This window comes from Monodon monoceros, unplaced genomic scaffold (assembly GCF_005190385.1).
Source record: "Monodon monoceros isolate NGI ecotype Baffin Bay Population unplaced genomic scaffold, NGI_Narwhal_1 Super_Scaffold_17, whole genome shotgun sequence".
Taxonomy (NCBI): Eukaryota; Metazoa; Chordata; class Mammalia; order Artiodactyla; family Monodontidae; genus Monodon; species Monodon monoceros.
The window spans coordinates 4,409,686-4,427,217 of NW_021703773.1; the positions used below are offsets into that span (position 1 = coordinate 4,409,686).

The window sequence follows — 17,532 nt, forward strand, 5'->3', positions numbered from 1 at the left end:
TTTTATCACGACATAAATACGACTTGTTTTTGAGTTCTCTTACATTCAACTATATTTGAAAGAGCATAGTGGATTTTTGAGTGGAAAGAACAGTGATTCTTTAAATTAGTTTACATATCAGAATGTATTAAGGACTTAGAATACAACTGTAATTAGCCAAACTCAATCCCATGCCAGCTAAGGAAATTGGGAAAAAAACAAGCACACCATATTTGGGAATAAAGAAAAATCAAAACAGTAATGGTCGTTTTTAAAATGGGTCCTTTATTAAAAGTTTTGGTCAATTTGTCTCTTTATTATAAATCTTGATAGCTTAAAGATAAGGTCTTTCCATCCTTTTCTTCATCAGGAATGTTCTGGCTTTTCTTACTACTTTTCATTTTCATATATTTTATAATAAACTCTTCCACAAAGATATATCCATAGATATTGATTGTGACTTCATTGAATCTACAGAGTACTTTTGGAGGAATTTTTCCTGTCATTCCCTTTCAATTTTGTATTCAGTCTGGATTTTTTTTTTTTTTTTTTGTGGTACGCGGGCCCCTCACGGCCGTGGCCTCTCCCGTTGCGGAGCACAGGCTCCGGACGCGCAGGCTCAGCGGCCATGGCTCACGGACCCAGCCGCTCCGCGGCATGTGGGATCCTCCCAGACCGGGGCACGAACCCGCGTCCCCTGCATGGGCAGGCGTACTCTCAACCACTGTGCCACCAGGGAAGCCCAGTCTGGATTTTTTTTACTGAGTCTGAAATTCTTTTAATGCAGTCCAAATTATTATTTTCTTTGTAGCTATTATTCTTTTCATATTTAAAAAAAATCATTGTCTTCATACAGTCATGAATCCAAGCTGCCATTTTTTTCTAATAGCTTTTATTGTTTTCACTTTCATGTTCAACTCTAGGGTTCATCCAGAATTGATGTTTGTGTGTTTCATGAGCATGGGGATCAAGATTCAAATATTTTATCATATTAGCATCCAATGGATCCAACACATGCTATTGGAAAAGAAAATACTTTCCTCATTGCACTGTAATGAAATGTTTGTAATAAATGACTGTTTATGAGTGGGATATCTTTCTGGACTATTTTCTCTTATTTTATTTGTTTACTCCTGAGCCCTATTTATCTGAACAGATATCACACTATATTAAATACTGTACTAGGTCTTGTTACCCAGCCTTGTTCAACAATTTTAAGATGTCCTTGTTTTTCTTGATCCTTTAATTTTCCATATAATGTCTGAAGTCACCTTTTTTCTTTGTACCTTTTATTTTATATTCTTTTTCTTTCATAGTCTCCATTTTAATGAATCTATTTTATATTATACCATTTTCCCTCAATTAAATTCTTTGTTATACAACTTTTTACTATTCTTTTAGTATTTTCTCTAGATTATCGTATTAATCCCTGAATGATTAAATCTAATATACATTATTATTTTACCAGTTATCATACATTGTTAGATCTTCAAACCTTTTAATTTCACTTACCTTCTACCTTTTCATTATTTTTCCTGTATGCTTTTAAATCCCAATTAGATATGACTATTATTTTTTGTATAGTCAATATCCCTTTATAATTAAGCATAAATTTGCACATTCTGTTGCTCTTCATTTTTTCCTGCGTTTGTTTCTATCTGCAGTTAATTTCTATATGTCTCAGGAATTCTCTATATTTCTGTTGTAGATCTGCTTGTTTTTGATTAATTTGTATTCAATGTTAAATATTAACTTTACTCTTAAGAACTTTTTTGCTGGAATAAATTCTAGGATGACATTTTAAAAATGACTTTTGTCCTTTAAAAGCATTATTCCGATGTCTTCTGGCTTTCCTTGTTTCTATTGACAACTTAAGCTATCAGTCTTATTGCTGTTCTTTGAAGGGAACATCTTCGTTTTCTTCTTGATACTTTGAAGGTTTTATTTTGGTTTTCATCAGTCTTTAAAACTATATTTAGGGGTGATTTTTCTTTGCTTTTATCATGCTCAAATAAAATAGGACTTACTGAGTCTATATCATCAATTTTGAAAAAACTTTGCTCTTATTTTCAGAGATTTTTAAGTTAATCTCCTTGGCTACTCTGTGCAACTTCAAAATTTAGCAGATGATTTTACAGGGAAAGAAGCTATGAATCTGATGCAACTTAAATATTCATATTTTTATTCCAGGACTGCACAGCCACCAAAAGTTCTGCTTGTTTCTAGGCTCCCCAATAATAGCTTTCTCCCTGGTCCAAGCATGGATATTTGACTTCTTTCTTTGCCAAAAAACAGTGCTTGTATATCACTAGCTAAGTCTCTTTATAGAACTTTCAACCCGGAATCTGTGTGTTCCCTGGAGCTCCACCCCACTGTGTATTATTTTCTTTTTTTGTTACAAGAATACAAAAAGTTTTGCTCTGTTTGTCAGCGGTTTGGCTCTTTGACCTTTTGCTTTCACAAATCCACACTGCCATAGCTGTCACAAACCTTTATACTATACTAATTGGAAAAATGAAAATGAGATACCTACACCCACCCTTTCTCTTTGTAGAGCCTTTTAAGCATATTCTTCCCATATTACAAACAATGTATTTTAATGTGAGATCTCCACCTGATCTGTTGAATTCATTTCATATTAGTTCAATACTTACTGACCATTTGCTATTTTCCAGATATTCTTCTAAGAGCTTGAGATGCATTAGTAAACAAAATGGATATGAATTTTATATTGTTTATCAGATGAGACTAATGATGGTATGATAAATAGTGGATTAGGAAGAATGTTAGAAAGTGGTAAATGCTTAAGCAAAAATATAGAACAAACTAAGAAGTGTCATTTGGAAATCCTATGCTTTAATAATTGAGAAAGTTGAAAATTTTTATAAACTTGTCAAGAGAAGCCTCAGTGAGATGTGGATATATAAGCAAAAGACTTGAAGTAGATGAGACAATGAGCCATGTTGAAGAACATCTTAGAAAGGGGCAACAGCTAGTGCAAATACCCTGAGACAAAAGTTCGCCTGTTGTGTTTAAAAAACAGGAAGGAGGACAGTGTGACAGTAAGGTGAGTGAGGAGAGGTCTGAAGACTAGAATTTTTTGAGCAAAATTAAAACTAAATCCATGTACTCAAAGAATCTCTCCCTCATGCGCTCTCTCTCTCTCTCTCTCCTCTCCCTACCTATCTATAATAAGTATAATAAAAGAAATAGCTTTTCACAATAAAATCTAGGAAACAAATTTTCCATTAAATACTTTTTATCTTTATTTTACAGAGTTTTCTTACCTCATAATTTTAGGGTTTATGGTTATAATGGCACAGGAAGTATGAAACCTCTTGAACAACAGTTTCAGGTATGATTTTTATTGTCTGTTTTACCTTTGTTATGTGAGTTTCTGTGACTGTTTTACTTAGGGTCCACATGTCCCTAGAGTATAACAGGCTGGAGTTATGTTTTGTTTTGGCGTGAATGTAACCATTTCCTTTGATGATGTGTCTTGAATTAGCTTTGTGACACAGATGATTAACCAAACCACAAATGACAGTGATGCATTTAAGCTATTATTTCATGATGATGCACATGTATGTGTTTATGTACCTGTGGCAAAAGGGTTGAATATGGAGTGAAATACTTAAAATGAAAAAACATGACTTAAATCAGGAAAGCTAAATCTAGGAAGAAAAGGAAAATCCAAAGACTTGTCTGAAGTATGTTCAGGGACCAAATAAATACACATAAATTTCATGCACATTTAGGAATATATTAAATTTTCAACTACTTGGAGCTTCATTTAATAAAGTTTTCCATTTGTTGTAAATATAATAGAGAAATGTGCATAGAATTTCAAGGAATACCCATGCCTGAAATGCTGTTTTGCTTTTTACATTTGCCCTGCCTTACCAATTCCTATATTTTTTTAATTTGCATTCCTGATTTCTATGTAGTGAATTAACAACTACTTTGAAATTAAAGCATTTTTATAGAGACTAAGCTCTTAACAGGAGAAATAATAGGTATGGTGAGTTCTTTAAATTTTGCCTAACAGAGTAGGCAAATACATGTGAATCATCTATGGAGTTCTCTATACAAATATATAAATGATGCATACTGTCAAAAAGTTTTATGATATATACATACGTGCATATATACATAATATTATAGACATACTTATGTATACACACACAATATATGTGTGGGGGGGGCATTTTTTGTGTGTGAGTGTGGTGAAAAAGAGACGGAGAGAAACAGAGTTAAAACAATGAGACAATGAGATGCACAGGGCCGCAATATTCCGCACCTGCATTTTAAGTAATTCTGCCGACCTAACACCTAACTCTACTTCCTACCTCCCAGGAGGTAATCATGAGAGACAGATGTATAATTCAAAAGAAAAAGCAAAGATGTTTTATTTATAACCTGGATGTAATAAGTTATTGAATGCTGGCCTCAAATGCCATGTTTGCCAAAGCTGCAAGCCTATCGTCAGTGTAGGAAAAACCAGGAAAGTTTATTTGCATATAAATCTATTTTTCATAAATTCCACAAATGATTTTCATCCCTAAAAGTTATGTTATCTTACTAACTAAAGATGTATCTACACGAAAACAAAGCAACCAGTTAGACACAGGAAGAGTTTGTTCCTAGTATCTGCAGTTTACTTTATGATCTCTCCAGGACAGAGAGATACTCATAATGGTTAAAAAGTAAAATTACCAGATGGCATAACAATCCAAAATGTGTATGCACATAAAAATAGACTTCAAATTATAAGAGGCAGAAATTGACAGAAATGAAAAAAGAAATAGGTAAATTATTATTATTGAAGATTTAAACATTTCTCTCTCAATAATTGATAGATGAAGTAGAAAGAAACTCAGCAAATACGTTGATGCCTTGAGCAGAACTATCAACTTGATCTCATCAACGTTTGTAGGCGACCACACACAACAGCAACATTCTTACTGTTGCTGAGTCTATACACATTCTTTTTTGAGTGCTAATAGAAGAATGAACAAGATATAATAAAGGAAAATAGTGCAAAAAATGACAATGATAACAATAAGAAAAAAACTGGAGAAAAATTATATAATAATAATAATAAACTTTTGATTCCTCCATCTCAAAATTTTATCCTATGCTGACCTAAAAATGATTTATTTATTAATTTCCAAGTTTTCCAATCAACTTATGTATAAGGTTGATATAATTTACTGATGGTTCTGAAGAATTAAATACATTATCAATCTGGATAATACAAACCACATTTGGAAGGAAGTAGATGAAATGCAGTGGAAAGGAAGAGGTATTTTTCCTTGATTATATAAAATACGATTTATACAGATGAACCTGTATATGGGACCACAGTGAAAAAGTACAAATATGATAAGTCAGTGAAATATTTTAAAAATATAAGATACTGTTTTAGTCTATGTCTAAAGATACCATGCAGTAATTTACACATGGAAAGTTTAATGTAAAGAATTATTCATTGTAACAAGGATTAGAGTAAAACAATAAGAAGTAAAGAGAACTCTAAAGGTCATAGGAATATCAGATACAAGAAGCAGCCAGCAATCCTAGGACTGGGATAAAGAAGACAGTTTCCTTGCCCCAGATTTGAGATTGTTAAAAGTGGCACAACCATGGATCTTCAAATAGGACAAGTCACTGTGGTGCTGTACCAAGAGATCTTGCTGTAAAATTTCTCTTTAGAACCCTCTGGAAATCTGTCCTTTGGGTAGCCAGGAAAGCTGTTCATAAGATGTCTCACCAAAGTCACTTTGCTAAGGAAGGAGAGGGGCCTAGATGATGGGAGGATACTACTGGCTGATGGGTGCTAGAGACCACCATGCACCGAAGGATCTGGGTACTAGAGAATCTCCAAGCAATGAGGGATCCTGGCTTTGCAAAAAGCTGTACCCTCTGCAGGAGCCTACCAAGCTAGCACACTGGAACCAAATAGCAAAGCTCTCTGCACATGCTCTCCAGTACCCTTTACTAGCAAAGCTTCAGTGCCACCTGGCAAAAGAAAAAATAAAGAGGCTCATATTCATTTGCACAAAGCAGGCAAAAGGTTAATTTGAAGCTGAGTAGCAATACATCAATAATTGACAGAGCCTACAACTTTGACTACTTAGTTTCTGTATGCACTCTTTTATACACATTTGAACTCTGTAAAAACAACAAAATCGCCCTACATTTCTATTTAGCAAGATTCAGCCAACCTTTTCCCAAGTAAAGAAATTCTCATTCTTCCCTCAAAATGATGAGACACACAGTCACGAGTCACTGTGTCCATTGCGAGCTATACTAAGTTCTCCACAAATTTAGTCACGGTCCAACTGAATACTATGTTAACATGAGGTTAAATTAACTTGTAAAGTTAACCTCCAACCACCTGCATGTAAACTAATAACAGGAAGAGGGAAAAAGAAGAAAATGGTTAGCACATACAAATAAAGATACATATGCATATGACAAGCCAAGAGAAAAATATTTAAAGCTACTATAGTCTTCATTTCTGTAATAAGTCATGATTGATATGTATGACTTCTTTTTCCCACTACCTGCTCCCCATTTCCATTGCTCTCAACCAGAACCTAAGCTTGTTATGGATATTTACCTAGCAGAATAGCACATATCTTCACTCCCAAAGGGTTTGCATCCTTAATCATTTTATTTTGGTTACTATTATACTCAGGTGGGTTCAAGACACAGCACTTCTTTAAGCAACAAATTTCCCTATTGTGTTCAGAGTCAGTCACTCCAGCCACTGGGTTAGCCTGTTTGTGCAGTGGCAAAAGGAGCTCAAAATATCCAGTTGGAAGTTTCATCTTCCAAATTAGTGGAATTTTTATTGTGTCCCCAGGTGAACAAATTCCCCACTGGGGGCTAGAAGCTAAAAGTAACTGGGACAGAAAGCAAGATGCTACAAAATGGTTTTTAGGTATAATGGTGGGAAGAGACACTCCCATTTCAACACCTTACTTCCTGGACCCATGTATTGTGGTTCTCAGAAAACCATCCCATATAATGATCTTGATTCAAACATAACCCCAGCCTTTCAGAGTAATGTCTCCCAACTACTATGGTAAATGAGTATTCAGTAACCTGGTCTACCTTTCAGTTAGGCCAGCTGCTTCCAGACGATAGACTATATGGTAAGACATGTACATAAACCAATTGCTGCCCTTAATCTGCTGAGAAATAAGTTTCTGTATCAGACACAACACTGTGCAGAAGCCATGGCAGTGGATAAGGCATTCTGTGAGTCCACAAGTTCTGGTGCTAGACGAAGCACCATGGACAGGGAAGGTAGTTTTTGTTTTTCAGGGAATTTAATCCATTTACCTACATCATCTAATGTTGGCATACAATTATTCTTAGCATTCCCTTAATAATCCTTCTATAAGGATGGTAGTAATATCCCACTTTTATTTCTGATTTTAGTAATTTGATTCTTTTCTTTTCATAGTCAATCTAGCTAAATAAAGATTTGTCAATTTTGTTTATCTTTTTGCAGAGCCAGCTTCTGGTTTCATTGATTTGTTCTATTATCTGTTCTTATTAATTTCACTCTAATCTTTATTATTCCCTTTCTTCTGCTTAATCTAGGTTTAATATGTTCTTCTTTTTCCTGTGTTATATGTGGTTGGATAGGATATTACTTTGAGATCTTTCTTCTTTATTAATACATGCTTTTATATATATAAATTTATCAAAAGCACTACTTTAGCTGCATCCCATACATTTTAGTATGGTGTGTCTTCATTTTCATTTTCCTTAAATATCTTCTGGCTTCATATTTGATTTATTCTTTAATCCATGGTTATTTAGAGATATGATATTTAATTTCTACGTCTGTGAGTTTCTCCAAATGTTTTCTGTTAATTATTTCTAAAAAAATGCCTTTATTATCAGAAAACATACTTTTATTACTTCTATACTTTTAAACTGAGGCTTTTTTAATGGATTAACATATGGTCTATCCTGGAAAATATTTTGTGTACACGTTAAGAAGAATGTGTATCTTGTTCTTTGGTGGAGCATTTTACAGATGTCTGCTAGGTTTACTTAGTTTATGATTTTTTTTTCAAGTCTTATATTTCCTTGCTGATCTTCTGCCTAGTTGTTCCACCGATTGTTGAAAGTGGCAGAGAAGAAGAAAAGAAGCCTTCAACTATAAGTGTTGAGTTCTCTATTTCTCCCTTAGTATCTACCTATTTTTTTATGCACTGTGGTGCTCTGATATTTGGTACCTATGTTTACAAGTGTTATATCTTCCTGATGCATTAAACCTTTTATTAGTATAAAATACTGCTCTTTATTTCTAGTAACATTTTTTTCTTTCAAAGTCTACTTTGTCTGATATAAATATAGTCAATCCAGTTTGCTCGTGGTTGCTATTTACATGATAATCTTTTTTCATTCCTTTAATTTGAGTCTGTCTGTGTCTTTGAACTTAAAGCATGTTGTCTTTCAACAGTTTATAGTAGTCTTTTCACATTGCCTGACAATCTGCCTTTTATTGGATTGTTTAATTCAATCACATTTAATGCTATCATTGATATAGTTGTATTTGCATCTGCTTTTTACTTTTTGTTTTGTATGTGTCTCATGTGTTTTTGTTCCTCTTTTTTCTCATTTTAGTGTTTTTTTTTCCCTGTTAGGTGGATATATTCTACTGAAGAATTTAAATTTCCTTAATGATTTTTCAATATTTTTGAGTTATATTTTTAGTGATTTCCCTAGGGCTTACCTTACACATTTTAACTTACCAGATGCAGATTTAGATTTATATTACCTTAATTCCAGTGATATGTAAAAACATTGCTCCTATAAAACTCTACTTCCCTCACATGTATGGTATTATTGTTGTACATATTACATCTATTAATGTTACAAACCCAACAGTACATTGTTATAATTACTTTACTATCTGCAGTCATTTCCTTAACCCAGTACCTCTTTGTTTCCACTCACCTCCTATATGCTGTTATTGGCAAATATATTTCCTGGCCCCAATAATATGCCCTATTCATATTATTTTACTCAATTGATTTTTAAATCAGCTAAGAGAAAAAAGGGGGAAATACGCATTTATATTATGTTTTTAAATTACATAATAACTTGTATGAGCTCTCTTTGGATGTTTATGTGGATTTGAATCACTCTCTGAGATCGCTTACTTTCAACCTGAAGAATTTCTTTAAGTATTACTTGTAAGGCAGGGCAATGAACAACAAATTCTCAAAGTTTTCATTTATATGGAAATGTCTTTAGTTTGATTTTGTTTCTCATTTTTCTTACTGAATTTTTCATATTTTCTTGTATGGCTATTTATTTATTTTCTCTTAGGACTATTTGTCCTTATGTCCACTTCTGGGGGATTTAAATTGTCATTTACTTATTTTCATCAGTTTCACTAGGGATCAGATCTATAGAGTTCCTCATGATGTCATACCAAAAGTTAACTCTCCATATTTTTATTTTTGAAGAATAATTTTGCTTAATATATAATTCTAAGTGCCAGGGATTTTTTTCTCTCTTAGCATTTTTTTTTGTTCATTGTGTCCTGCCTCCTTACATATGTGTGTGTGTGTGTGTGTGTGTGTGTGTGTATGTAAAGAAGTACCATTATTTACATCATTACTCCTATGAATGTTATGTGTTACTTTTCTCTGGTTTATTTCAAGATGTTCTCTTCATTTTTGGTTTTCAGCAGTTTATTATATGATTGCTTCCTTAGGTCTTGTGGAAATAAATAAAAACCAAGCAAATGAGAATAAACAAAGGTTACTTATTCATAGCAAGGACATCATCCACTGTCACTTGCATTTTGGCAGATACTCAAAGGCAGGCAGAAGAGTGGGAAAGCTTTATAGTGGAAGGAAGGGAAGACCTCAGGTGTGCTCTGATTGAAGGTTGTTGGTGGGGGTTGCTGTAGATGGGTTGACTATGTGATTGGAGTATTTATTTGGCTTTTCTCTCCTTGGTTCTAAGGTGGAAGCAGGGACAAAAATTAGGGAAGCTGAAAGTTTTTATTTTATTTTTTATATATTTATTTATTTTAAATTTTATTTAATTAATTTATTTATTTTTGGCTGTGTTGGGCCTTTGTTGCTGTGCATGGGCTTTCTCTAGTTGTGTCGAGCTGGGGTTACTCTTCGTTGCGGTGCACAGGCTTCTCATCGAGGTGGCTTCTCTTGTTGTGGAGCACGGGCTTCAGTAGTTGTGGCTCGCGGGCTGTAGAGCTGAGGCTCAGGAGTTGTGGCACATGGGCTTAGTTGCTCCACGGCATGTGGGATCTTCCCGGACCAGGGCTCGAACCTGTGTCCCCTGCATTGGCAGGCAGATTCTCAACCACTGCACCACCAGGGAAGAAGAAGCTGATACTTTTTAATCAAGTCCTTGTTATTGGGACTGATTGCTGTATAAGTTATTGGTTAGCTTCCTGGGTTGTTACTGGAGATAGCAGCATGACTTCCTACAAAGTCAGCTATTTATTGTCAGTAAAGAGGTTGGTTTCCTGCAGGTCAGAGTTCCATTTTTATATATGGTTTGGCCATTGCCTATTTGTTTATTCATTGTCTCAATCTATAAATGTGGTTTCTCACTAAATTTGGCCATGATTTTTTCAAATACTTTTATACCTATTTTCTCTTTCCATTTTTCTGGACCTCCAATTAAACATATTTTAGATAACATTGTCCCACAGGTTGCTGCAGCCATATTCCATTTTTAAAGCTTGTTTTCTCTCAGGTTTCTTTCAGATTCAATGGTTTCTATAGATCTGTATTCTAGGGTTTTTGTTTTTTGCCATCTGCAGTGTCAGTAAAACATATCCAGTGTATTTCATTTTAAATGTATTTCTTTGTTCTAGAATTTAGAGTTGGCATTTTTGTAACATTTTATTTCTCTGCTGAATTTCCAAATTGCGTCCCTTATTATGCCCAAAAGTTCCTTTATGATGTTCTTCATCATGTTTTTAATATCTGTTTTAAATCCATTTATTTACTAATTCCAAAATCCGGTGTTATTTTGAAGTCAGTTTCTTTCTGGTTTTACTTTTGACTATGGGCCATTTTCTTTTATTCATATATCTAATATTTTAAATCATATACTGGTGATATTCCATGATACACTGGAGAGCTTGTGATTCTTTTCTCTAAAGAGTTCTCAGGGTCAGTAAGATTGTGTGTTTTGTTGGAACATTTGCTACTTTGCGCTGCCCTGCCAAGGGGAGGCACTCAGGTGAAAACCAGTATAACACAAAACTCAGTAAATGCAGTTTTCCTCTTTCTATTGTTGATTCCCTTCTCTCACCTTTTCTTGCCTGCCTTTGTTGTTGGAGTTTAAAAAATAATTTTTCAGAGTCTACATTTGTCATTGATGAGAATGCTAATCCAATGCAAGCTACTCTGCCATTATACTAAAGTAATCTTGAAAAGAAAAAATTATCTTTTGGGTTTATTTACTTTTTACACCTACCTTGAAAAATTAAGTCAGAAGAGTTTGAAGAAACAAGTTTTTGATGATTTTTACCTTGATCCTAATGATTGGGTTGTCATGTTTCATTTATAACAGAAAAAATCATGGAAGTGTACTTATTCTTTGGGACACGTAGGGACGGTTTTGGAAAATTGAGCCAAATGTTCATCTAATGATGTTATAAATCCATTTTGGAAACAATTAGTGTTTGACACATACATATATATATATGTGTGTGTGTGTGTGTGTGTGTGTGTTTTAAGTATTTGAGAATAGTGCATTTAACATAAATTATTCTAATAGAAATATATGTGTTTATTTTTCAGAACTTATGCTACTACCAAGGGTATATTGAAGGTTATCCAAATTCTATGGTGATCGTTAGCACATGTACTGGACTCAGGTTGTTATACATAATTTTATGGTTACAAAAAATGGAATTTTTAAGAAATAATTTTCAAATTTGAAAAATTATTATCAGAAGTTTTATTTTTAAATTAATTTTATTGGAGTATAGTTGATTTACAATGTTCTGTTAGTTTCTGCTGTACAGCAAAGTGAATCAGTTATACATATACATATACCCACTCTTTTAGATTCTATTCCCATATATAGGTCATAACAGAGTATTGAGTAGAGTTCCCTGTGCTATATGGTAGGTTCTTATTAGTTATCTATTTTATATATAGTAGTGTGTATATGTCAATCCCAATCTTCCAATTCATCCCACCCCACCTTCCCCCCTTGGTAACCATAAGTTTGTTTTCTACATCTGTGACTCTATTTATGTTTTGTAAATAGGTTCATTTGTACCATTTTTTTTAATATTCCACATATAAGTGATATCATATGATATTTATCTTTCTCTGTCTGACTTACTTCGCTCAGTATGACAATCTTTATGTCCATCGATTTTGCTAAAAATGGCATTATTTCATTCTGTATTTATGGCTGAGTAATGTTCCATTGTATATATGTACCGCATCTTCTTTATCCATTTCTCTGTTGATGGACATTTAGGTTGCTTCCATGTCCTGACTATTGTAAAAAAGTGCTGCAGTGAACTTTGGGGTACATGTATCTTTTCGAATTATGCTTTTCTGCAGATATATACCCAGGAGTAGGATTGCTGGATCATATAGTAGCCCTATTTTTAGTTTTTTAAGGAACCTCCATACTGTTCTCCATAGTGGCAGCACCAATTTACATTCACACCAACAGTGTAGGAGGGTACCCTTTTCTCCACACCCTCTCCAGTATTTATTGCTCGTAGATTTTTTGATGATGGCCATTCTGACCAGTGTGAAGTGATACCCCATTGTAGTTTTGATTTGCATTTCTCTAATAATTGGTGATGTGAAGCATCTTTTCATGTGTCTCTTGGCCATCTGTATGTCTTCTTTGGAGGAATGTATATTTAGATCTTCCACCCATTTTTTGATTGGGTTGTTTCATTTTTTTGATATTGAGCTGTATGAGCTGTTTGTATATTTTGGAGATTAATCCCTTGTCGGTCGTTTCATTTGCACATATTTTCTCCCATTCTGTGGATGGTCTTTTTGTTTTGTTGATGGTTTCCTTTGCTGTGTAAAAGCCTTTGAGTTTAATTAGGTCTCATTTGCTTATTTTTGTTTTTATTTTCATTACTCTAGGAGGTAGATCAAAAAAAGATCTTGCTTCGATTTATGTCAGAGAGTGTTCTGCCTATGTTTTCCTCTAAGAGTTTTATAGTATCCAGTCTTACATTTAGGTCTTTAATCCATTTTGAGTTTATTTTTGTGTATGGTGTTAGGGAGTGTTCTAATTTCATTCTTTTACATGTAGCGGTCCAGTGTTCCCAGCACCACTTATTGAAGAGACTGTCTTTTCTCCATTGTATATTCTTGCCTCCTTTGTCATAGATTAGGTGACCATAGGTGCGTAGGTTTATATCTGGACTTTCTAGCCTGTTCCATTGATCTATATTTGTGTTATTGTGCCAGTACCATACTGTCTTGATTACTGTAGCTTTGTAGTATTGTCTGAAATCAGGGAACCTGATTCCTCTAGTCCATTTTTCTTTCTCAAGATTGATTTGGCTATTTGGGGTCTTTTGTGTTTTCATATAAATTGTGAAATTTTTTGTTCTAGTTCTGTGAAAAATGCCATTGGTAATTTGATAGGGATTGCATTGAATCTGTAGATTGCTTTGGGTAGTATAGTCATTTTCACAATATTGATTGTTCCAATCTAAGGACATGGTATATCTCTCCATCTGTTTGTGTCATCTTTGATTTCTTTCATCAGTATCTTATAATTTTCTGAATGCAGGTCTTTTGCCTCCTTAAGTAGGTTAATTGCTAGGTACTTTATTATTTTTGATGTGGTGGTAAATGGGATTGTTTCCTTAATTTCTCCTTCTGATCTTTCATTAGTAGTGTATAGGAATGCAACAGATTTCTGCACATTAATTTTGTATCCTGTGACTTTACCAAATTAATTGATGAGCCCGAGTAATTTTCTGGTGGCATCTTTAGGATTTTCTATGTATAGTATCATGTCTTCTGCAGACAGTTTAACTTCTTTTCCAATTTGTATTTCTTTTTCTTCTCTGATTGCTGTGGCTAGGACTTCCAAAACTATGTTGAGTGAAAGTGGAGAGAGTGGACATCCTTGTCTTGTTCCTGATCTTAGAGGAAATGCTTTCAGTTTTTCGCTGTTGAGAATGATGTTTGCTGTGGGTTTGTCGTATATGGCCTTCATTATGTTGAGGTAGGTTCCCTCTATGCCCACTTTCTGGGGAGGTTTTATCATATATGGGTGTTTAATTTTGTCAAAAGCCTTTTCTGCATCTATTGAGATGATCATATTGTTTTTATTCAGTTTGTTAATATGGTGTATCACACTGATTGGTTTACGTATGTTGAAGAATCCTTGCATCATTGGGATAAATCCCACTTGATCATGGTATATGATTCTTTTAATGTGTTGTTGGATTTGGTTAGCTAGTATTTTGTTGAGGATTTTTGCATCTGTGTTCATCAGTGATATTGACCTGTAATGTGTGTGTGTGTGTGTGTGTGTGTGTGATACCTTTGTCTGGTTTTGGTATCAGGGTGATGGTGGCCTCATAGAATGAGCTTCTGAGTGTTCCTTTCTCTGCAATTTTTTGGAATGGTTTGAGAAGGACATGTGTTAGCTCTTCTCTAAGTGTTTGATAGAATTCACCTGTGAAGCCATCTGGTCCTGGACTTTTGTTTGTTGGAAGTTTTTAAATCACTGTTTCAATTTCAGTACTTGTGATTGGTCTGTTTATATTTTCTATTTCCTCCTGGTTCAGTCTTGGAGGGTTGTGTCTTTCTAAGAATTTGTCAGTTTCTTCTAGGCTGTTCTTTTTATTGGCATATAATTGCTTGTAGTAGTCTTTTATGATCCTTTGTATTTCTATGGTGTCAGTTTCAACTTCTCCTTTTTATTTCTAGTTGTATTAATTTGAGTCATCTCCCTTTTTTTTCTTCATGAGGCTGGCTAAAGGTTTATCAATTTTATTTATCTTCTCAAAGAACCAGCTTTTAGTTTCCTTGATCTTTGCTAAGTTATAACGTGAGGCATGGCTTATAGTGGGAAATTGTCATTGGAAAAGCACAGCACGGAGACTTTTGTACTGTCTCCTACTCTTCTCCTGAATTAAGATTTTTTAGTGTATGTGGAGACTACAGAGTACTAATAGCTTGGTAAATACCAATAGCATTACTACTCTGTTCCACTCAGTAAATTTGTGGATACTCGGTAACTTTTTCTTACTTCACCACATAAGGCTAAGAATGAAAATAACCTGTATACTATTAAAAAACCCTGATTATGTCATTTTATTGACTTTGTGAAAAATGAACTATTTTATTTATTCACTTAGTTTTTGGAATTTTTAGGGGCTTACTACAATTTGAAAATGTAAGTTATGGAATTGAGCCCTTGGAGCCTTCAATTGGTTTTGAACATGTGATTTATCAAGTAAAACATAGGAATACAGGTGCTTCTTTATATGCTGAGAAGGATATTGAGTCAAGAGAAAAGCCCTATAAAATACAAAGTGTAGAGGTAAGTGATCAATTGAGTAAGCTATATAGTTATTACTATGCAGCAATATAAAAAAATGTATTTTTTTCTGATAAAAAATTATTAACATATGTATATGAGAGAGAGAAAGAGAGAGAGAGTGATACCAGAAACTTCATAACACATTGTAAGTCTTAAAACTAGTCATTCAGTTTTCCAGAACACCAAGGTGGCATTTTCTGCTGTTAGTGGCATTTTTCCCTGTGATCCAGACCTTCGTTGTCTGCAGATGCTCTCCTTTCTCCATATCCATTATATCAAAGTTTGGATATAATAAACATAAGTGACATTCACATAAATTCACATAAAAATTCACATAAAATGAAGATACTTATCTAGGATGCTGAGAAGAATCCCTAGTGTCTTTCAAGGCAACTGCCTCAGGGTAGGCCATTACATTTTCCTTATATCCTTATCCAGGGATGGAGGCACTGCTTCTACTGGCAAAGAAGACTCATCAGAATTTAGTAGAAGTTTAGGGACTTCCCTGGTGGCACAGTAGTTAGGAGTCTGCCTGCCAATGCAGGGGACATGGTTTCAATCCCTCATCTGGGAAGATCCCACATGCCATGGAGCAACTAAGTCCATGTGCCACAACTACTGAGCCTGCGCTGTAGAGCTCACGAGCCACAACTACTGAGCCCGTGCGCCACAGCTACTGAAACCTGCGTGCCTAGAGCCCGTGCTCCACAACAGGAGAAGCCACCACAATGAGAAGCCCATGCACAACAACAAAGAGTAGCCCCCACTCGCCACAACTAGAGAAAGCCCACATGCAGCAACGAAGACCCAACACAGCCAAAATAAATAAATAAATAAATATTTATTTATTTATTTAAAAAAAGAATTTAGGGATTTAGTGACCCCAGCTTCATCAGAGTTTCTCATATACGCTCATTCCAATTTTTAGGATGTTATTTCCTCCAGTAGACACCCTGTGAGGGTGGAAATTCAATTTGTGTTGTAGTTCATCCACTCACAAAATGAGATTCTGGGTTTGGTTTTCAACAATCTCAGCTCTGCACCAACAGTGGCTAAGGGTATCTTTCAATAAAGACACTTCTCCAAGAAAACAGAATATATGTATATGTGTGTGTGTGTGTGTGTGTGTGTATACACACACATATATATTTGATGTAAACACACACACGCACACACAAAGAGAGGTAGAATGAGAGAATTTAGAGTAGACTGTAGACTAGCAGGCTGGAGACAAGGGAAGAGTTGTATTCAAGTCCAAAGGCAGTCAGCTGGAAGGATTCCTTCTTGCTTACAAGGTAGTCTTTGTTCTAATAAGGCCTTCAACTAATCAGATGAGCTCCACACATATTATGAAGGGTAATCTACTGCACTAAAAGTCCACCAATTTAAATGTTTATCTTATCCAAAATCATTTTCACAGAGACATCCAGAATAATTTTTGAACAAAAATCTGGGCATTGTGGCCCAGGCAAGTTCACAGAAAAAATTAACCATCACACCGGGTTTACAAAATTTATTTCATATTTCCTCCAAAAGTTTTATTATTTAATCTCTTACATTTCAATATATGATCCAATGTAATTTAATTTTTGTATGGAGTGAAGGAGGGCTCTAAATTCATCATTTTTCATATGCATATCTAGTTTTCCCAACACCATTTGTTGAAAAGACTCATGTTTGTTCCACTGAATCTTCGTGACCCTTTTTTTCAAAGATCAGTTGACCATAGATGTTAGGGATTATTTCTGCACTTGCAATCATACTCCATTGATCTTATGTCTATTCTTATGCCAGAGCCACACTTTTTACTACTATACCTTTGGAATAAGTTTTGGAATTAGTAAGTGTACATCCTTCAGTAATGTTCTTTTTCAAGATTGTTTTGGCTATTCTTGATACTATCAATCTCCAAATAAATTTTAAAATTCACTTATTTTCAATTCCCTGAAAAATCAAGCTGGGATTCTGTTGATTCTGTAGATT

The 17,532-nt window shown here is 34.5% G+C and overlaps 1 protein-coding gene across 2 annotated transcripts in view; it reads left to right on the forward strand.

Annotated features, from left to right (window-relative positions):
• Positions 1–17,532, forward strand: part of ADAM2 (ADAM metallopeptidase domain 2) — a 97,488-nt gene that overhangs the window by 22,143 nt on the left and 57,813 nt on the right. For both annotated transcript variants that reach the window (XM_029226496.1, XM_029226498.1), the window contains 3 exons: positions 3,256–3,334; positions 11,799–11,875; positions 15,381–15,549. In XM_029226496.1, the coding sequence (XP_029082329.1) occupies positions 3,256–3,334; positions 11,799–11,875; positions 15,381–15,549 (325 nt within the window). The remainder of the gene's footprint in view (positions 1–3,255; positions 3,335–11,798; positions 11,876–15,380; positions 15,550–17,532) is intronic.